The sequence below is a fragment of the Bombus fervidus genome, chromosome 13 (genome assembly GCF_041682495.2).
Source record: "Bombus fervidus isolate BK054 chromosome 13, iyBomFerv1, whole genome shotgun sequence".
In the NCBI taxonomy this organism is placed as follows: Eukaryota; Metazoa; Arthropoda; class Insecta; order Hymenoptera; family Apidae; genus Bombus; species Bombus fervidus.
The window spans coordinates 10,326,808-10,349,246 of NC_091529.1; the positions used below are offsets into that span (position 1 = coordinate 10,326,808).

The 22,439-nt window shown below is 41.1% G+C and overlaps 1 protein-coding gene across 1 annotated transcript in view; it reads left to right on the forward strand.

The window, feature by feature from the left end:
• The window catches only part of Cycd (cyclin D), a 139,128-nt gene extending 118,447 nt beyond the window's left edge, over positions 1 to 20,681 (forward strand). Inside the window, exons 6-8 of the mRNA XM_072015382.1 lie at positions 8,061 to 8,223; positions 15,215 to 15,360; positions 16,466 to 20,681. Coding sequence (XP_071871483.1) covers positions 8,061 to 8,223; positions 15,215 to 15,360; positions 16,466 to 16,678 — 522 coding nt within the window. The 3' untranslated portion in view covers positions 16,679 to 20,681. The remainder of the gene's footprint in view (positions 1 to 8,060; positions 8,224 to 15,214; positions 15,361 to 16,465) is intronic.
• The last annotated feature ends 1,758 nt before the right edge of the window (positions 20,682 to 22,439 follow it).

Genomic DNA, 22,439 nt, shown 5'->3' on the forward strand with positions numbered 1-22,439 from the left:
TCTCAAGGAAACCTATTGTCCGTTAGCTTTGTTGCTCGCTTTCGCCGTTTCCGTCGTTCGGTCTGTCTAGAATTCGGGCCGCTCTCGTTGGCAAAAATTCATTCCAGCCGCGGAATCTCCTTCCTTCTCGCCTTTTCTTTTTCTTTTTTCGCGTAACGCGATATACCGTTCGATCGAACGGATTATTCTTTGTTAGCGTTAACATTCTATTTTTCCATCCCTGTTTTTCCTTGTTAAATCGCCGTCATTTGTCGATAAAAGTAAAAATAAAAGCACAAAGAATAGTCGAAACTGAGTATCGAAAGAATCAGGCTTAAAAGGAAATTTGTGCAACTTCCGCGATACCCTTTCTTTCGACGCTCACCACCTGTCGCACTGATTCCACCCTTCGTTCGTCATCTGGAACTTGGAAAGTTGATGATTTTCGAAAACGGAAAATTAAGTAACGTTCTACCACATGGAGCCCGTGTAATTACAACAAAATAACCATAATTACTACGCGACTCCACTATCACCGCGTTTTATCCGATTTCACACGATGTCTTATCTCTGTGAAGCAACATATGTCAGAGTAATTTATCCTGTGTTTCGTCGACTGATATATCAGCGGTTTAAATTGCGTTGTGAAGGTACAGAGGTTAATTTTCCCAAGTACAGATGGAATTTGCCTATGGAAGTAATAATTATCGAAATTCGAGGAAAAGAAAGAGTTCTTTACCATGAAAGAGTTCTTTACCATCTTAGAATTAATGAAGAGTTGAAATTAATAAGCGACACGTGAATATAAATCTTAGATCGTGGTCGTATAATTTAATCGCGTTGAAAATAATTTGAACGACGAAACAAGGATAGATCAGACCGCTACGTTCGACTCGACGGATCGAAAACGCCATTTTCGTTAAAATCGGTGACGAGAAGCTGATGACGTAGATCCAATTCAGGTTGGGTCCGAAGTTGAACTAATAACCGGATAGCCGTTAACGCAAACAAGTATCGATAGTAGTAAGGCCAGCGATAAAGGGGTGATTTCTCAATAGGTAGATCTAGTAAATAGCAGCCGTTATTTTCAGAGCTTGTTACGTCGAATAAGCATTTCTCGAATATCTACGATCTTATCGTTAGGCTTCTACGATCAGCTCTTTAACATAATTGTACATCAACTTTAATTACGATCATTGTTATTGTAGATCTTATAGTTCCTTCGATAATATCAGAAATTGGTTGCTGCATACCACAGATATCTGCATGACTAAGTTTTTAAAAGCCACACGATATAAGTCGTCGAAGAACCGCGTTCTTACAACTTCTCATTAACTTCGTAAATATCTACGTAAAATGGAGCGACATATTCTTTGCTACTAGTGACTTATTTATGCGCTTTTAATTACCAAAAAGAAACTTTGTACTTAATTAACGCGCGTGTTTAATATTTCTGTTTCGCCAAACAACTGATATTCGTAGATTTTTGGTGTACATCTTTCGATCGCTTTCCAATTTTACTAGGACGGTCAACTAACGAAATTTCGAAATGTTTCGCGCAACTACGAGTATCGGAGTACTATCGCGAGATCGCGTATACTTTCAATCGTATTATCGAATAATTCTTAGTAGTATCGTCGAGCCTTTGATCAAATTTTGCGTTGTTCGTACTTTCTCTTCGGTTAGTTTAATTCGATCGGCAGATAATAATCGTAAACTATGGTTTCGAGTCCTGCCAGACGAGACCGCAGAGGGTTAAATTGCACGTGGATCACGCGTGCACACGCGTTGCGTCATTCGTGCGTGCGCATGCGTGCACGTCTACGCAAAGTAGGTACGCGTACACACGATACGCACTACCGCAATACCATGAATACCCAGTAGCGTATCAAGTTGTTCTCCTCACCCTCCTACAACTTGTACTTTTTTTTTTACACGCAACTTCTGTTAAAGCCTTGAACGTGACTTGGTTTACGATGCAGCTATATTTTGCTCTTTCTCGCGTTACATTTTCGCGTCGTACTCGGTTAACGTAAGTCTTAGTAACGTAATACTCGTTCGTTATCGCTCGTCTGATTTTCTTCTAGCTTCTTTTAACGAGTAAACTTAAATCATTTGTTATTACAAAGAATTGCGGGTACTTTGTACAAATATCGGGAACTCAGGGATAACTTTTGCAAAACTTGCGTCGACTTTTGTTCGAGTTAAGACAGAAAGGGGAAATTATAAGAAGGCGAAGACATAAGAAAACGCAGTTCAGTTTTATCGCTGGAAATGCCCAACGTTTGTTTTTAAAGACTCTTTAATGCCTGGTGAGTTATTCTTTCGCCCATTTGGCGTTCTACCTGATGCCATATGCAACGCTCTCTGTACTCTTGGAAAAAACCGGCCTGTAGATAATACTTCGAGCGTACATGGCTGACAGTGGCGTGTCAGTGTAGTCAGAAATTATTGCAACACAGTTACCGCGAATATACGAATTTATTTTATCGAATAATTCGTTATGTACGAATTCCTACATTAGCGTCGATTAGAATGTATCACAACTATTTATTTTTAGGCATTTTATACCGTTCTTCGATAAATTAAAATTCCCTGCGACTGGAATGTAAATATTTCTAAAAAATTCAACAACCAGCTGCGATAATTTTCCACATAACCTCTTATCTTCTTTGCATGGAATGCGTCCATTCCGGACGTTGGCAATCAGCTTTTCTATTCTCGCTTTGTCAACCGGTCCGAACCAGTCGCCGAGATTTTTCGAGACGAGCACGTTCTTCTCTTCCTGGTCCTCCCCTCTTTTTTTTCATCGGTCGATGAATTATTACTCGTTCCAAATAGCACCAGGCATATACTCGCAAAGTATTCCCCTTACGTACTATTTCGCATACTCTTGCTGAGGAAATAAACGATACGTTTGTTTCATTATTAAAGCTCGTGGAACATAGCGAAGAAATATGTCGAATATTCCTTCAGCATTCGGCAATTCAGTTATTATTTCGGTATTTATTTTAGCGATTATTCTTCTCGACTCGAATAACTTAAAAAAAACATAGAAAATATTGTAAAATAATCGTAGGTATAAAACGATATGAAATAATATCAAATGATATAAATACGAAATATAGAATCGATGATCGCTCGATCTAATAATATTCTTCCTCTTTGTTGTTCGACGTACGGTCCTTTCAATCGAGGTTACGTTCCTGTTTCCACTGTACACGTTTATTACAACAGCCATTTGCACCTGTGGACATACCATATGTGTAGAACTCGAATATTCCACGTCTCACAGCGTGCTCCTTCTTCTTTCTGTTTCAAGCTCGGTGTCGACTTTCTCTCTCGATTTCGTGGTCGATAACGCATATCGAGCCGGTAGAAAGCCAACAGGAAGTTCGACCAAATGATAATAAAGCGATATTGGCCACTGGATATGCTCAGTCGGTGCATTTCTTGCCTTTACCTTACTTTTCCCCTTTTCGCGACTTTTCATATTCCTTCGCATCGAACAATCGCACATTTTCCGATTGAAAAATAACGTGCCTACCTCGTCTCTACGTCTTGTGCACGTGCATGTGTAATCCAATAAATTCTACGCAAATTCTCCGTGTATAGAATCGATAAGAAGATCCATTAGCGTTAATTAGTCTGTTTTATTGTTATAATTTTTACGCGTTTATGGGCCATTTAAATGCGCGTAAGTTCTTTATAACGCTTAGCAGGTGCCACGAACGATTGGTCATGTTCGATCGTATTAGCTGTGTTTATAACGATATGAATTTCCATAACCATCTGCAACCTAGCGATAACAATAAACGTTGCACGGCGTCACGAGTCGAACGATCAAACGTCAGTCCTAGCTCGAGAGGTATTTTCAAGTGGCGCAGCAACTCCACAGCGAGTCATCGATTCTAAACGCCATCTTCGAACAAATTACCCTGGAAGCATGACGAACACGTTCGCGTTTCCCTTCGCACCAGAACTCGCCATCGAACGCCCATTCGATTCCATTTAATCGGACGAGGCACCGGATAGACAGGGTAGAAGTATACCAGGTGTTGCACAAAGATCGGTCAGTGACTTGAATATAAATTCTGAAACCTGGCCTTCCGAAGAAAGCAAAAAGATCATTGCCGTAATTTTCTTCCAAATTATTTTCTACCAAATGCTTTCCGTAACGCCAATTCCTCCGCTCGAACAACTTACGGCCAAATTTCTAGCGAACCTTCTTGAAACACCCTGTACACAAGTACACAGACGTAAAGGGAGAAGGGAAGAAAAAAGAACGAGGGGCTCTAACATTCCAACGAAGCAGACCTCGTCCTCTCGTGAGAACCCGGTTTCCTAGGCTATGGCTGTCGTGGAAAAATGCAAATGCACAAGTGCAACCGCGGCGACGTTGCATCATCTAACACGCGGGCTCGCACCACGACACCAGATATTCCAAAAGGAAATGATAAAACGAAACAAGGAAGAGGAGGAGGAGGATACGAGGCTCGTCGGAAGACCGAGGCGCAGCGACTTGTCTCGCCTATGTACAACGTCGTCGTCGTCGTCGTCGTTACGCCGCGCCGTGGCTCTCACCGAGATCATCGACGATCAAGAAAACGCAACCGACGAGTTGCTTTATAAATAGTAAAACGTGTGGTATCCCTGAAGCGGATCGTTGGCCTCCCGCGGAATCGTTACGTTTACGCTCGCGTACGCATCGTACCGTGGCGTGCGTAGCCCCGGCGCATCGCGTCGTTGCACCGTCACGCATTCCGTGACACACCACTGCTGTATGTACTTAGGCGACCATCCACGAGATATTACCGAGCGTACCCTCTTTCTTCTGCGATTCCCGATCACCGCGAAAGCGACCGCCGCCGCGCAGTGGGGCTGGCCAGTCACTCCGTATGGAAGGGCAACTTCTTTTTTTGAAAGAGTATGGCGTAGTAGAACATACGCTGTTCAGGTTTCTGCCATGTGAGCGTTGTACTACTCGAGCGAGTCGATACAGGAAGGTTTCGGTGCGCGTACGCGTTGTATTATTCGAACGTTTCGTCATTAGGACGTTCTATCGCGATACGAATGGTTCGATCGATGAATTATTATGAATTATTATGAAAATAAGTCGATCGCTTTTTTTCGGAATCGAATATTAGTCGTATACTGTGTGCGCAATTGTCGCAAAACATCGTCGTTTTCATCCAAGCGAAGAGACGAAAATGAAACTATTCGTTGGGAAATCAGAGAACGATCGAGTTACATAGAAAATTTAAAGCGTTATTCTATGATAATGTACACGTGTGTATGCATCGATGGTAATATTTAAAATTCTATTGAACGAAAGAAACTTCCTGTACCATCGTCTGAATGATTTTCGTCGCGTCGCGTGGAAGAGCTGTCGACTGCCTGCACGGTGGGTGCAGCTATCGACTCCGACGCTACTTGAGAATCGCGGCTGGCTGCCGCGTAAAAATCACGCCTATACCACTGCGCGCCGCCGTCTTTGTTTCATTCACTGGCACTGCGTGTCGCGTTACGAGCATATACGCACGCACTCGAGTATAAAGCTTCACCTTCTCGCGTATAAGAGGTCGATCGAAGAGGCGAAACGAGCTAGCAGACCGATAAGCTTCCGTAAAATAAACCAGAAAGATCCGAGAAATCCTAGGAAGACCAAAGAAGCTCTGATAATTAGCCGGTTAACTCGTGCCGATTGCGGGTATTATTTTCCACGCACAAAATATGTAAAATGATGTCTAGTTTCAAACGTTCCTTAATTCTTAACTAGCTGACGTTGTTTCCATTTTCCTAAAGTTTTAATTTCACATCCGAGGAAAAGTATACGGCTAAGAAGTAGCTCAGGTAACAGACTAAAAAAGTCACTTTCTTCCGTTTCGTACGTGTACCACCAGTATATCTGCGGCTATTCCATTGAAAAATACAATTCGACGGTTCTCCGTCGAATTTCGTTTCGAATGATCGATTTGACGTAGTTAGAAAGCGGTCGATTTAAAAACTCGATCAATGTCTTAGGTAAGATTTAGAAATTTAGACTCTGATTAATAGATCGACAAATCGCCGTATGGAAAAAGTAACGAACGAGGAAGTGGATTAATTAAAAAAAATTCGTTTCTCTCGATTCCTCGAAGTATACGTGGTCCGCGATGCTCTAGAATCCGAAGGAACGGTCGGTCACAGCGATCGACGTTCCAACCTTCGCCTCTTCCTCTTCCATAGCTTTCCTAATATCGATCAAAGATATTTGTGACCATCGAACAGGGACATTGTTAACAGAAGGATGCTAACGATTATTCATTAAGAAACGTGGTACCACGAGGCCATCGCGCTTTATTTGGTGAACGTACGAAAGCCATACGGCGTGGCACGGACACGTCACGTCGCGCCGTTTCGTAAGAGACTTTCAGAACCTTGAGTAGTAGCGTATATACCCACCGAATTCAATGGACTTTTAATCAAGCCGAAGGACGCGTAGTACTCCACGTAGTATAGCCGCCGTGTAATTTCACGGTCGAGAGAAAACGAGGGTACTACGACGTACTCGAGCGAGCAGCTCATCCGCGAGAACGGAAAGGAAACAGAGAGCGGTACGTGTACACTGTGCACGGTTACTACGATCGGGACGACGATACACGCGCGGCGAGGAACTAACGCGTGTACCCGTTTGCATGCAAACTTAAATCGGCCATTCGTGGATAACTGGCAATGTTCGATGCGCGTAATATCTTTTAATTCGCGGTTCTCGAGATTTTATATAACAGAGATATTTTCGTTTAACCCTTTTTTTTTTTTTTTGTTAGAATAAGAGGAATTGTTAATGTTGGAGTTTGTTTGAAATTTGGAATGGTAATAGCGTATACAGTGATTTACGAAGGTATTTGAACAGTCGGTTGGCTGGGTAAGATTCATAGCGATGCGAGTGAGTTCGCTGCGCGTTTATTATTACAAGGATATTATTATGTTGTTTCGTGTCGTGAAAACATATCGCGTATAATATCGCCTATTTAATCATTCTTGCGAGTTCAGATTATCCTAATCAATACATAACAGAATACAACGTGTAAAGCCATCGTGCGGGATCTCCCATGGAAGAATTTATCTTTGATACGTCTATAATTATTTTAAAAGTATAAATAAATAAAGTAACGATATTAGAACTTGACGTTAAGTTTCAGAAGAAATTCTCGCGTAATGTTACGTTCGAACGACTTTAATGTTCGTCTCGATTACGTTTCGACATAACGGATCTCGCGATAGCGTACTTGATACTTGCGAAACGTTCGAGACGGCTACCGATATTAGAAACGTCCGATATGCAAATTGGCAGGTGTAAGAATAAACATGGAAAGCGAAGGATGCCCGGTGTATCGAACGTGCAATACGAAGGGTGTCCGATGTATCGACGATGTTCAGCGTGTAACGTAAAGGATATTCACCGCATTAAACGCGTAACACGTGAAATTCCTCGTATTCTCATCACGCGTTGCGCGAAGTATCTTAATACGTGATACGAAATATGTAAAAGTAATTTTAAACGACAAACTGTTCTCTAAAATTCGATCTTCCGTCTTACGTTCAAATTACTCCATGCATATTCGACTTGTAAAATATGAAACTGGTACCATGATTTATAAGGAAATTCCTAATTCGCTTCTCGTGTAAGCGAACATCCAAAACATCGTCCAGAATAATTCTTTCTTCTATGACCGAATGTTCGAAACCTCGTCCAGAATAACGTCCAATTGATTCTCTTCGCAGAAGCGTCTGCCAGCGAATAATATTAAATCCATTGTACACACACGAACCAACAATCTATTTACAGAACATCAAAAATCCCGAACAAAAAGCTATCTATCTAATCTCCAATGCAGCTTAGAGAGTCATCGTCTTATCTGTTCTCACGCATCGCCGTATTACACCCACCAACTACCCACGTCTAACCCCTTCGAGCCTATTCCCCGAAGTAGAAAATTCCTTCGAAAAAAAAAAACTTCCGCCAACGTAACGCTAATGTAACGAGATTGGATGATGCGATCGTCTAAACCGCGTTCTCGTCTGGATGATTGTTGCAGAGGTGGGAGCAGTTGGTCGTCTCGAAGCTGAAATGGGAATTGTCCGCCGTAACACCCGGTGACTTCCTGATGCACATCCTGAGCAGACTGCCGGTGCCACGAACCTGGGACCCGGTGATGGTCAGGAGGCACGCGCAGACCTTCATCGCCCTCAGCGCCAGAGGTGAGAAACGATCAGGATTACCGACCTCTGCATATGTATTTATGTGTGTGGGATGAGCGTGCATGGCGAATGCGTGCCCGCTGTACCGTGGAAAATTCGAAGGAACAAAGGTAAATGACGAACGATGATTTTTAACTCTGGCAACGTGTAACCTCGTTCACGGGGGAAAATTCGAATTCAGGCTCGTAGGAGGATCGAATGGATCTTCGTGCGTTTGCCTGCGGTTGTTCTCGGATTTCTGGCTTTGGGAATTATTTCATTTACGCACTTTCCATCCGGAAATCTTTCGTTTAGGAATTTTTCCAAAGGATGAGAAGGGTAACGGTGAAAGTTACATTTAGATGTCGAAGACGTTCAAGTTGCTTCAACCCTTTCGCTACCGCCGTCTAAAGAAATAATCGCACATGTTCGCAACCCAAGTTTCAAACGTTCGAAATTTTAAATATAGTACGACATATATTTTTAAATATTACGTAATAGTAAAACATGGTAAGCGGACGATCCAAGCGGCTTTTAGAACGCGTCACACACGTACTTATAACGCTGGACAGTGACACCAGATCGCCTCTTACTGCCAACTACTCGTCACGCATATACAGTAGACCGGCGTATAGCGCGGTTAATACGTTACGCGCTGTATAAATTCGCGTTGTAGGAATTCGCGTTGTAAGAACTCGCGTTATGCGGGAGTCTACTATATAAGTGACGTATCGTATCGTTTCCTGTTGCACGCACCATTTACGTTTACAGTTTCGATCGAACGATCCGTGATAGTAATGCGTTGACTCGTCGTTGTTTATGACATAGTACGTCGAACGAGAACAAATAAGATATCATGCATGTATCCTAAAGAAAATTAAAACACGATATGTCGCATACGTGTGACGCGTACGTAACGAAAGAGTAAAAATTTTCCTGGTAACCAACATGCGTCGCCAGTGACTCACGCCTCTTTAAAAATGTTAATTAAAATCCATGTTTATTTTGTCTATCTGTTTGAAATACGCTTAATTACTTCTTGTCTGTTTTTTACAACCGTCTCTTATTTTCTGTGGAGATAACAGAAGTAAAATGTACGTATAAAGTGTCTTCAATGTTTCTGAACAATGCGCGTGTTGCGCGAACGGATACTATTTTAAATATAACAAGGTTGACTACTTCTTGCTACTTGGGTTAATAGATTTCGCATTAAGAAGCGCATGAGAAATTAATAACTTGGAAGTTACTATTTATGGGTCAAGAACGTGATGGGAAGTTGGAATTTCAATCGTTAAAGCGACGATGCAAACCGAAACCTTACGCGGCAAATTGTATCGAATCAAAGTCTTCTTTATTCGTGATATCACAGTGTTTTTACGTAAAAATGCCAAACGCAAGGTACGTTAAAATTCGAGATACGATCTACGTAGGAAAACGTTGGTAAAAATTGTAAATTTTTCATACGTAACTGCGCCAGATACCGAGCTCTACAAAGACAAAATTATAGTTCGTTCTACTTTCCCGATTCCGTAAAATTGGCGCAACGATATTTCAAGTTGTCTAGCGCCAGATACCTATTTCCCATAATATTCTAATTGCTGCGAACTGGTTAATGATAATTAACGAAAACGATAAATTCTTGCACAACAGTCGTATTCTACGTCATTTATGAATATAGAACGAAGCAAACGTTATCTGCGTGTCGTTTTTTATCGCGACTGCTTATCAAATATTCGAATATTTTAAAAGTACGATAATATTAACGCCGGTTCAGCTTTTTCTTTCGTTTTTCTTCTCTTTTCTCTATAGTAAGCGATTTAATTTCATGTTCGCGCATTTTAAACGCAACATCGTAGCGGAAGTGTATAGTACGAGCCGCTAGTATTCGTTCGTTAAAACAGACGATTATCATTTTAATTAAGCGTTGATTGCGATTCCTTTCTCACCCTATCTATAGACGAAAGTATAACTTTATAACGTTCCTACATATACTTTGTGTCGCGAGATTTCTCAATTTCATTTTATTTATTCGAACGTTCAATTTTATCGCGGTCCGCCTAGTACGAATAACATGGGAAAGAAAAAGCACGACAGAATTGGCCGGGCAGACGGCGTTTAGGCGTTTATTAGAAATTATAATCGCCTGGCGATATTCTTTAAAATGCAATTTTTACGCGCGGACCTTCATTGTTAGCCTCGTTAGAACCGTGCCATGGCATCATAAACAATCGGGAACGTGCATCGTTAACTCACGCGTTAATGAATATGCCGGTGCATGGTGAATAATACACCCGGCGGAAACCATCACGTAACTACTTTGAGTCGATTCTATGCGTTCCATTTTTTTCTTCCTCTCATTCTCTTCTTCTTTCTTTCTGCTTCTTTAATTTCTTTTCGTTGCGTTTCGTTTTAATGAATTATCGCCGAGCGGACAATTACGGATAGAAGGTAGAATGGACATAGAGATGACGTAACGAACGTATAAGGGTGATTCCCGTCTTATACGTTTTATTTTCTTTAATCGTCGATTCGACGAACCTCTCGATGCTACAGCTAACCGAAATAATAACCGTTGTTAGATTTTTATCTCTACGATAGAAGATCGGACGGCAGAAACGCGATCAGCATTTTATACTTTTATAAAATTAAATAGCAATTTGTTTCGTTTAGCGAACGTAGCAAGCTCGCTATAAACATCGCACACATTTTTGCGTATTATATGCGCTCGGTAGAATTTTGGAATCTTAGATTTCACAAAAATTGCGTAAACCTCCGAAATCTAGGGATTAGTATAGCGTAACATGTTGGATATTTAATCTTAATTAACTCTTCCGTGTTATTTTTGCTGCTTGAGAAATGACTTCTACCTTCGTGATTACGAGCGTAGCGAGATAAATGAAGGAGGGAGCGAAATTGATTTTTTTTTTCTCATTAATTCGCAGGAAATTTTTAACGCGTTACGTGTCTTAACGAAGGTGTTGTTCGTTTATTTTGCATTTTGCGAGAGACATTTTTCCATAGCAAGTACAAATAGTAGGAGAAAATTAAGGATGGAGGAGAGCCTTTGGAGAAAATTCGAAATAACGAGCTACACGATCGTAAAACAGTCCTCCTCGCCACTAAATTTTTGCTTCGTCTTCTTATCGTCGTTAATCATAAGCAAAACCTTGCAAATATGTATAAATAACGATGCATTGTACAATCTCGACACATTTATCGCCATCGCGTTGAATAACGATGAACGAAGCGTAAACGGAATAGTCGTGCGATGATCGTCACTGACCACATGGGTTTGTTAACAGCCAATAGAATAAATTACGTAGCAGCAAGTGATACAACCTTCGATTCGAGAAAACCGTGGATAAAAATCTTCGATCGAATCATCCTATCTGTATCGAGACTTTTTATATAAAACGGGATCTTATCGTTGAAGACAGAAAAATATGTTTGTACGAAATTCGAGTAGTTTGCAAAAAATTCCGCAAAATGCTATTAATCATACAAATCATTAATAGCATATTAATTATACAAAAAAATGAAAGTAGAGACGATCGACGTCCGCGAAGTACAGAGCTGTTGAAACGACGATTGCTCGAGTCTCGCTGGAAAATCAAGAAATCGAAAGAAACGAAAGAACGAGCGAGAAAGAGAGGAAGAGTGGGAACCAAGAGAAACAAAAGCAATAAAAATGCGAAGAAGAAGAAGAAGAAGACGACGACGACGACGACGAAGAAGAAGAAGAAGAAGAAGAAGAGGAAGAAGGGGGCGTCGAACACGACGAGATCGCAAGACACGTTTAAATCCCCTTCTGAACGCTGCCAGTCGGTTGTTATTACAAGCGGGGATGGCAAAAAGCAAGGACCATCGTCCTTCGTCGTCTGGCCGGCTCTGGTGGTCCCTGTTGAAGAAAGAGAAAAGACTAGAAGCGGCCCGGGAGACGATGATTGTTTCTCACGAGCCAAACTAGGTAGCTCGCTGAGCTCGGTTCGAGTCGGTTGACCCTCTTTTTCACCGACGAAAAGAGAAGCAAACGGCGGCGCCACGAATTCCAGCCGCTTCCTTGAATCGCGGAAGGTCCGTGAACCTGCTCGCCTTTTTCGATTCCACGCCCCTGCAACGCGGACCACGCGCTCCAACTAATTGTTTTCGTCATCGGCATCGATGCGATTCGCGCCAACGCTTCTTTATTCTCTTTTTTTTCATTTTTCATCGATGTTGGATTCGTGTTTGGTCGACACGCGTATGAATCTTTCACGAGCTAAAACGACGACGCTCGATCCGCTCGCTTCAACGTGGAGCAACGTGAAACGATACGTCGTTGCGCTCCGTATACGCACGATATCGCAAAGAGATGCATGTTCGAATATTAGCGCGCTAGATCCGTCGGTTTCACGCTCCACGATGTATCGCAGGCCTTGATGAGAACTATAAAGATGTCGGATAAAAAACTAGAGGAGAGATTTTAATTTAGTCGTGTTTTCAGAAGCGAAGAAAAGAAAAGGAGACGTGGAAGTAGAATGAAAAGAAAGGTAGGAGAGGACGTTAAAAAGGAGAGGAGCCGAAAATGAATATGAGAATAGGGAGGCCAAGAAAAGGAAGAGGGAGGAGGAAGACCATCGAGGAAACACAAGCAAGAACAAAATGCCGCTAGAATGAGAAGGAGTCCCGAAGGAAAGGTGGAACGAAGTAGGCATCCGAAAGAGAACAACGGCGAGAGAGCGAGGCAAGGTAAGACGAAGTATGCGACCAAGTTCTAGAAAGATCTATGGACAGAATCATACCGAAACCTTGAAACGAAGGTAGAAGACTCGGAGAACATGGAATTACGCGAACAAACTCGAGAGCCACGTAAAAACAGTCGTGGAGCGAGAGAAAAGGAAGAAAATCAAATCTGGAAAAGTTGCGGAGAAACGTCTTCCTGGGATGAAAAATGGAAGAAGCTGTGTGTATGCGAATAGGATGTACAAGGAGATAAAAGATTCGGATAACGTTGCACAGGACTACGAGGATGCTACGCAGAGATAAGAAGGGAAAGAGAGAAGAGCGAGACGAAAGAATCGAGATTCTTAAAAAAAAAAAAAAAAAGGGAGAAATCCGTTGCAGAAGTACGATCGGAGTATGACGAAAAAGAAAAGAGAATTGAAATGGACGGAGCGGGGGTGGTCTTGACGGAGGAATGCCGTTCTCCAATAGTAATTCGCCATCCCCGAGGACAACAGAACGCACCTGCACCAGCTTTATAACTCTCTTTCTTCTTCCTCTTCTCTTTCGCGGCTCTGCAAATTTAAGAGCGGCTTCGCGGAATTCCATTCTTAATGGCTTTATTACGGCGTGTGCGTGCGCGCACACACGCTCCCCGTTGAATTTCAGCTTGTCCATCGGACATTTCGGTTGTCCAGGAACCTGTTCCCATCTTTCCATGAATGAATAGCGCTCGCGTTTGAGAAAAATCCACACAAAACGCGCGCCGGACTATATATTACCGGCATAAAAGGATGAATACGATCGCGTCAATGATTGTCACGTTTATTGTCAATCTCGAGGCCCGCTTTACGAATAGTTCGCTCGTCGCCCGTGCCGTTCCGTTGCTGCGTCTAATCGTCAAGCTCGTTTCATCGAACCGATCGATTTAACGACACGGTCAGTCGATGATCCCTCTTTACTTCTTCCACATCGTATTTACCGTATAAGATGTACGACCAAGTTTCTTCGAGTTTTATTCGTCGCGTGAATACGACGTACTCGGACTCCTCCGTCTTTTCGTTTCTTTTCCGGGAGCGTACGTTGCTTCAAGGTATGCTGTGTTTAGCGCGAAAAAAAGACATTAGAAAGTTCGTATTAGAATTCGTACCTAAACCTAACGAAGACAAAAGACCCCGTAGCCTATTCCCTCGCAATTATTTGTCATGGCCAGTAGCCCGGTTTCAAAGTTACTGGCGATAGCGTCGAGGTTAGCGCGGCTTGCTAAGCTAGCGAAAGCTTTCACGATGGAACTGGACCGTGTTAAAAAGCGCGAGCGAAGGCGAGAAATAAAGAGAGTTGCTTTCTGGTGTTTGCCGAGTCGGTAACCTTTGGGCTTGGCACCACCAAGGCCGGACTTTTCAACGTCGTAAATCTTGTTTCGAATACCCTTTTCCTGGGACGTGTCTACCTGCGGTTCTATTAGCAGATTTTTTATTAGCAGAACGTGGAACGAAACGTTACACGGAATTCTAGGATTCGTTTTCATGGCCGCTTCTGTTAACGCGCTTCGACCACGAGATAGGATCGAACGTTGGACTATCCTATCCTTTTTTTCCCTTTTTCTTTTTTTTCCCTTTTTCTTCTTTTTTTTTTTTTTTGGAAATAATGGTAACGTGTCTTTGTCTTTTTCTAGTTGTGTTTTCGATGTTTCGAAAGAAGGTTCCTCGCCGGTTCCTCGAGAATCGGGTACTTCGTATGCTGTTCGTGTTACTTGGAATGGCTGAGAAGATGTGTGTTTGGAATTTAAGGAGCAATGTAAGGGAGTTTTATGTGCACGGTGGATGTTATGCAGGTGGATGTGGATGCAATGGGAATAAGGTTAATGCACGTGAGTGAGTGTCGAGAAACTTACTGTTTACACTTGACGATGTGCAATCAGATCATTTTATTCTAATTCTTTCGCTGAAACACGCTAAGGGAGTAGTTGCAGTTGCTCTCGAAAGTATTCCAACGCTTGTACGATCCTTTTACGAGTGTATTTACGCGGAACGTTTTAAAATTTCGTTGGCGTTGCACCGAAACGCTCGACATCGACATTAGTAGCTGTTACTTACGTTCGATAATTATAAAAAGGCCTGCGAAAGTATTTGAACGTTTACAGGATCTTTTATACGGAATCTACGTTAGGATCTACGTTATACGGAACGTTTTCGATGTTTCGTTAGCTCCATACCGAAACTGAAACTCAGTAAATATCATTTTTAATAATTCTAAGAAAGATATTGATAATTTTGACGATAAGTTGGATAATGAACATGTTTTTTTGCAGAATACAAATTCTCCATGTATACGCCGAGCATGATCGCGGCGGCGAGCGTCGCAGCGGCCCTCCACGGTCTCGATTGGACAGGGAAAAGCGGTTACGGGCTGGCCGGCCTCCTCGACGAACTAACTCGCATCACGGCTATCGAACAGGTTTGTCTTCGTGTTGATATTATTTCACGACGCTCGAGAGAAACCTCGGATAGCACTGTCAACGAGTAGATATAATCGCAACTTGATTTGCACCCGGTTTATCCGAAATGTCGGAAATAAACGTTGCGCGACAGCTTCTGTCTGAGATTTATCAGATATTTTTAATTAACAAAGTTCGATCGCAAACAGATCCATCGAGATAGCAGAATAAGGAGCTTTTGTCGGATTCAACCTACGATTTAAGGAAAACGTTTAAATAAAAAGAAAAAAAAAAAAAATTAAATTTAAAACAAAAATCTCGAACGTTGCAAACGGTATTCGTTCTCGTTAACATATGGAGCACGTATCGGTGAAGTTTCGCGAATGGATAAACGTCGAAATTATTCAAAATTTCATCTTTCGTCGAGCTGCGTTGTAAATATAAAAGACGAACGTTTAAAAAATCACGTAGAGAGATTCGTTTTCACTTTGGTTCGAATCTGGACGGTTGGAGATTATGAATGAACAGAGGGGCAGGTGGCCAACATAGTTCTTGGTATACGTTCCTTCCTGCTTCTAAACACATGTGGTCGTCGAAAATATTGCGCTTACAGGACGTAGACCCCATGCCGAGCCATTCACGCGTGCACTTTATTTGCACTCGGCGCATTATGAATGTATAGTCTGCGCGTGTTTCGAATCGTCTTTTCCCTTTCCCGTCACGCTGTGACTTTTTTTCCCCGTAAACATGTGCCCGACACCTGCTACACTCCGCTCATCAGCACGTTTTTGCGCCACGTCTTGGCTGGATTCGCGAACGATCTCTCAAACTGCTTCTTGGAACTTTCTCTTGTCGATCAAAATTACACGCTAGCTCGATTAATTAATCGAATTATCTTACGCGTTACCGTTCGTTTCACCAAAGTTCCCTAACGATTCGTAAATCGATCGCTCTCTTTCTAATTTCTAACAAGAATCGTAACATTCTAGAATCTATAATTATTATATTCCGCAAAATCTATTAATCTCGATTCGCTACGTTTCTCAGAATGTCCCTGATCGAAATATCAAAGCCCGTATCTAAGAAGCCAATTGGAAGACTGATCGATGTTTCCTGCTCTTCCAGGATTACCTGCAAGGTTGCCTGGAGCAAATCGAAGAGATGGTATCTGAAGCAGTGGGTGCGGACGGTACCGGCGGGAACGGCCATCAGGTGACCGGATCGTCTCTTTCGGGCACGTCGCAGAGGCCTCTGGGGGACGATATAACCAGCCAGGAGAAGATCCTGGAACACGAGAAGGCGGGCACGCCGACCGACGTGAGGGACGTCCATTTTTGAGAGACGCCGCTGAGGGAAACTCTGGCCAGGGTGACTCTCTGCTGAGCCTAGAGGCCGAGGAGCAAGCGATGCCCAGCAGCGACGACGACAACGACAACGATGATGCTGAGGGACCCACGGCCACGAACAGAGAATCAAGAGGGACGAGGCAAAGTTCGAGTTAAAGAACGCGCGACAAGATTCTTGAAACGAAAAGAGTATACAACACACAGGCACGTGCGAAAGAGACATAGATGTATAAAATACGTTGTGTTTGCTCGACCGAATCGTCGTTTGGTTTCCCTTCGTCACCACTGTGAACAGAATCGTCTTCGAAAAAAGAGAGAGACAGATCTCGAAACGTGTTCGATATTTTAGTGTTCTGTACGGATTCTGTAGATTCATCGCGAAGATTCGTAAACCCAAACGGGACATCGAGGGACTAGGGACATCTCTTTTTTTTTCTTTTTTCTTTTTCAAAGAGCCACTTCCCTTCGAACGCATTTATTCGATTATTCGCCGATCGTTGAGCGACTTGCGAGCGAAGGAGGACTATTTTTCGTGGGCTCGACCGGTGGAGAGAGCGCCTGATCGATGGAAAAACACGAAACATAAGAGTTTTAGTCGATCTATCTAGATAAAGCTATCGGATATTCGCTATAGTTTTTACTCGGAGATCGAGCAACGATCAATGCCGAGGCGTTGTCCCAAAACGAATCGTAATTCCGCGTGCAGAATTTATATATATATATGATATATATATATAAAAAATATATATATACGTATGTATGTGTGTGTGTACGCGCGTGTGTGTGTATGTATGTGTGTATACATATATGCGTATGTATATGCAGAGGGCCGAATAGCGAGCGCGAGGGTCCAAGGTCTCGATGGGCCCCCTTTGTTATTTAGTTGTACGCGTTTTTATTCGCGAATATTCGTGCGCATCCGATCGTTCAAGGCATCGGAATTGGTTTTGTTCGCAATTCATTGACAGAGACTGCGTGTCGTCTCGTATCATGATCTAGAGTTTTCTGAGACTTTTTTCTTTTATTATTATAATACTTTTTTATTTTATTTTTTCTTTTGGGATAGAACGCCCTCTATTGGCGTTGCAGCAGGCAAAGTAGATCGATCGAAGATGCGGAACTTCAAAAAGTCTGAACTGTTTTTTATACTTCCGTTCGAGACAATGATTCGATGATTTAGCCCTTTGAAAGTTAGATTTCTTTTTACGGAAAGATGCTCGTTGGTGCAAGGAAACGAAGCAAGAGAGACTAAATCGTTTGACGAGAAACGTAAGTCGAATGTGTAACGTTCGAGCGTTGTTTATTTAAGTATCGAATGTTATACGAAATAGAAAGAATCGCGAGACACGAGCATTTACTCCGTTCTCGCTTCGTTGTCTCTCCATCCCCACCCCTCCACCCCGCACGAAACATTCACGTAATTATCATGCAATAATATTCTTTCTGCGTACGATATTAAAACGTTCGAGAACTTTCACGATAATGTCAGCTTTCGATCGGATTCCCTTGGCGTTAATTCGAAGCTGGAAAAGAAGAAAAGAAACTGATCTGCGAAAGGTTAATAACAGATCGATGAATATCGGAGAAACAAAGAGCAAAAGTAAACTCTGCGTATAATTTAAAACTCAACGGTTGAATCTTGTTAAAAGAAGAAAGAGTTAAACGTATGGTCGAAAGAGGGACACTGAGATTACTCGAACGTAAGAAATAAAACGAATAAAAAGAATAAAACTCTGGTAGCATCTTCGAGAGAGACGGAAAAATAGCAAGAGATACGAAACGTTTCGATAATGGTCGAAGGAGAACAGAGACCAGAAGTAGAATTAGAAAAGAAGAGACCGGAAGGCGTGCCGTTGAGGGAAGGCTATGCAATACGCTTTGTGCATCTATTTCGCGATAGAATTGTACGCTTAATTTTTAGTAGCCGGACGACGAACCTACCGCGCCAATTTCGCGTATCGTTTAGAAAATTAGAGAAAACCATTAAAGGAAGAAACAACAGAAGAATGCGAACCGATTCTCTTCTCTATAAGGCTAGAAAGAAGAGAAAAGAAAAGCAAAAGAGGAGGGGAGAGAAGAAATGCAGAAAACAAGGAGTAAAAAGTTGATATAGTCAAATCCAGTCATGTAGTGTTTTGTACATAGGTATACATACGAGAAAAGCTATATATATATATGTACACATTATATATACACGAGGTGTGTGCTTGCGCGCGAGCGAAGAGAGATAGTACGATAGGAGAAAAAGGAAGAGTACGAAGAAAAAGAAAACGTTGATCGCGCGTACGAGTTTATTACAGCGAGATGTCGAATGGAACAGGGAAGCGTTTTAGAGTAGTAGATAGTAAAAGGAAAATATAGTTCCCTTTTGTTTTCTTTTTTTTGTATTTACGTTTACAATAATTGTTAATCCAAATGTGTTTTCCTCCCGGGAGTTGCGGCACGACCCGTCGCTTATTCCACTCGGTTCCTAAGATCGGTTGTGCCACGCCCGCTGTGCATTTGTGAACGCTCGATGATGCGCGGTGTGTGGATGTGTGGGTTATACGTGCGTGTACATGCGTGTGTGTCGAATTTTTCGTAAGGGAAAAAAAGAAAAAAAGAAAGAAAAAAAAAACGGGGAAGAAAAGCTTCAACGGCGTAACCAGAGAGTTTCGAAATTCCAAAAAACATTTACAAATAACTTTTTACCGTTGAATATGCTTGTATATGCATTTCAGATTACATCTTTTTAGCTCTTTTTGATAATACTAATATGTAAATACATATTATTATGCGTATCATAAAGCTGATTTACGATGGCTTTCTGTAACATATGTATCGTGTAACTATCACGCGAGATGCTATTCGATCTATTGAAGAAAACGTCGCAGGAATGACAAAATAGCGAATTAGTATGGAATTTCTACTGTCTGTGCACCAGATAGGCTAAAATAATTTCTACGAAAAAGCTGATCCTTGAGTTTCTTTTTTTCTTTTTAACGAACTTGATAAAAGGACGACTTCGATGGTTAAACCGAGTCGGTTTAACTTTGCATGCTCGAAACCAGCACTCTGCATTTGGCTATTCTTCTCCCAAAACTGCGATTGTAAATATGTAGGAAAGCTATACGAGGCGTACTATTAAGAGTTAACACAGTAGTCCGTGTAAGATAGAGTGTCGAATAAGGTGGCAGTGCGATAGGATCGAGAAACGAAAGAGAAATTGAACGAGAAGTTTAAATACGAGTAGAAAACCGGACGTTTAAACGTTGTCTAATAATTGAACTATTTTGGTGCTGTGATTTTTATTCTGTGGGTTTGCCAGAAGTGCGTGTAACCGCTGAATATGAGATTTTATAGAAATTTCATTTATATATTATAGCGAATGTGCTTCGTGTTCGTTCGAGAAACTGGCATTTGGAAGAAAGATTCAAAGTACAAAATCAGAAGATGTAACACGTCTCGATTACTAATTAGGACAAGGTAGTCTAAATAAGAATTTGAATACTCGAAAACAATGAAATTTGATATCCGTGTATTTTATAAAGTCATCGATTGTTATTCGAAATGCGTAAAATTCTTAAAATTAGAACGATTAAAGGGAAATTTTCGAATTTAGGTCTTTGTACATAAATCACCCCTTTCCAAATTTGTAACTCCAAACCACACACAAAAGAAGAAAAAAAAAAAAGAAAGAAAAAAGAACAAAAGGAAGAAAAAGAAATACCAAAAAGAAAGATTCTCATCGCACAGATCCACAGCACCAGAAGCGTCGAACCTCAACTACTATCGTTCATCCAACGTATTTAACGTTATTATACGCATAAACTCCCTTTTAGAAGACAAAATATAAACGTTTAATCGATCTATCCTCGTTAATCTACGCTGCTGTATGTACGTATAATTAGATTGCCAAGTAGTTGAAGCAGGATATTATCCGACGCAAAACCAAAACGATAAGAATAGAGAAATAATATAAATGCCAATCTCTAATGTCACGAAAATGAAAACAACTCGAACGACGGTAGTTGAGGCTAGCGTCCAATGTTCATCGAAAAAGAAACAAAAAAAAAAAAAAAAAAAAGAAGGAAATAGTAAAAAGATAAATAATCCACGAACCCATTAGTACTTAAAATGCGTCGAGTAGAATAAAGGAGAGAAAAAGAGGAGGGGGAGACCAGAGTTCGAGGAACGCGAGTTCCTCTTCTTCCTTCGAACTTGAAAAATGAACGAAACGAATGTACGCTACGAAGAGAATTAAAAGAAGAACTCGCTTCTGAGGAGAGGAGGACGGGAAGAGGTACGCGCGTTTCGTCCGCCCTCGATGAAAATCAATCTGCGCATTCCGACTAAGAAGTAAGAAAACGATAAACAAAAAAGAAAAAGAGAAAAAAAAAAGCAGAAAACAGGAAAATGGCAGAAATAGCCCAGTGCCACAGAACGAAACCTAGTTAGTAACATACTCTTCAAGTAACCAAATCCTAGTACAACGTAGAGAGAGATCGAATAATATAAAAGAGAAAAAAGAAAGAAAAAGCAAATGATACGCAGTCTGGTGTACGCATGGCTGACCTTTTTCATACTTGTACTACTAGCGTACGATAATGCGTTCTCTGTGCACGCACCTATATATATACATGTATCTGTATATATATCGTATACTGTGTATCATATATATACAAATAAATGTATATACGTATATGTACATATATATTTGTATATTTTAAACACGTATCATTGTGTACCTTGGAAGAATGGGATCATTGTCGAGAGACGGGGGAGGGACGCATCGGAGCTACATCGGGCAATTGTAAACCGAAAATGACGGTGCCTTGATGGCAGGGTCCCAGATTTTCTTGTACGTTCGATCGAAATTCGAAGTTCGAAGAAATTCTTCTTCAAAGTTTGCCTCTTTTTTTCCCTAATCGTCCATTCGAAATTTATTATATTATATTAGCTAGAAGTTAAAGTTCTTCGAGAAAATTTATAAATTTCGAAGGAACTTCGAAGGAAAAATAAGAACGTTATTTTGTTTATATCCGTTTGTTAGAAACGTATAGAATCGTATTTAATTGTGGAATTTATTGTGATGGTTCTTTTATGAACCTTTATTTTATTAGTAGTATATTGGCTATATGCGTAGGATATTACATATGTTTACATAGTTGTCTTCTAATTTGTCTTTTATTTCCTTTTTCGATTTGGGATCCGTGAAAATAGTAATTCGCATCGATTTTGAACAATCTTTTGTGAAGAATCTTTCTGTTTCGTTTTAAAGGTCCCTCTATGTGTACGTGGCATTTACATTGATTTATTAAAGTTCTTATAATATCGAATTTATTTACATTAATTTTTCGAGATTCGTGTCTCTTGGTGTTTCACCATTATATTAGTTTTTTTTTTTTTTTTTTTTATATGAATCTGCACCGACATTTATTTGCTTCATTTACACAATATTCTTCGTTATTTTGTTACATAATAACACTGTGTATCGTGTAATTACGAATGGACGAATCCTAAAAAAAAAAAAAAAAAAAAAAAGGCAAATAATTAACGGTATAGATATAAGCATGTATAAAAATACATAGTAAAATAATTTCATAAAAGCGAAGAAGAAAAATCGAAATGACGATAAAGTAGTTGCACTGGTCATAAAATAGAACTGTTTGGAGATCTGTGATCCTAGGTTGCGAGCCTGTTCCTAAATCGCGTCTCGTTCCAGTCGAACAACCCCGTTATTCCGCCCCTGTTTTAGCTTAGTAAGAACACGA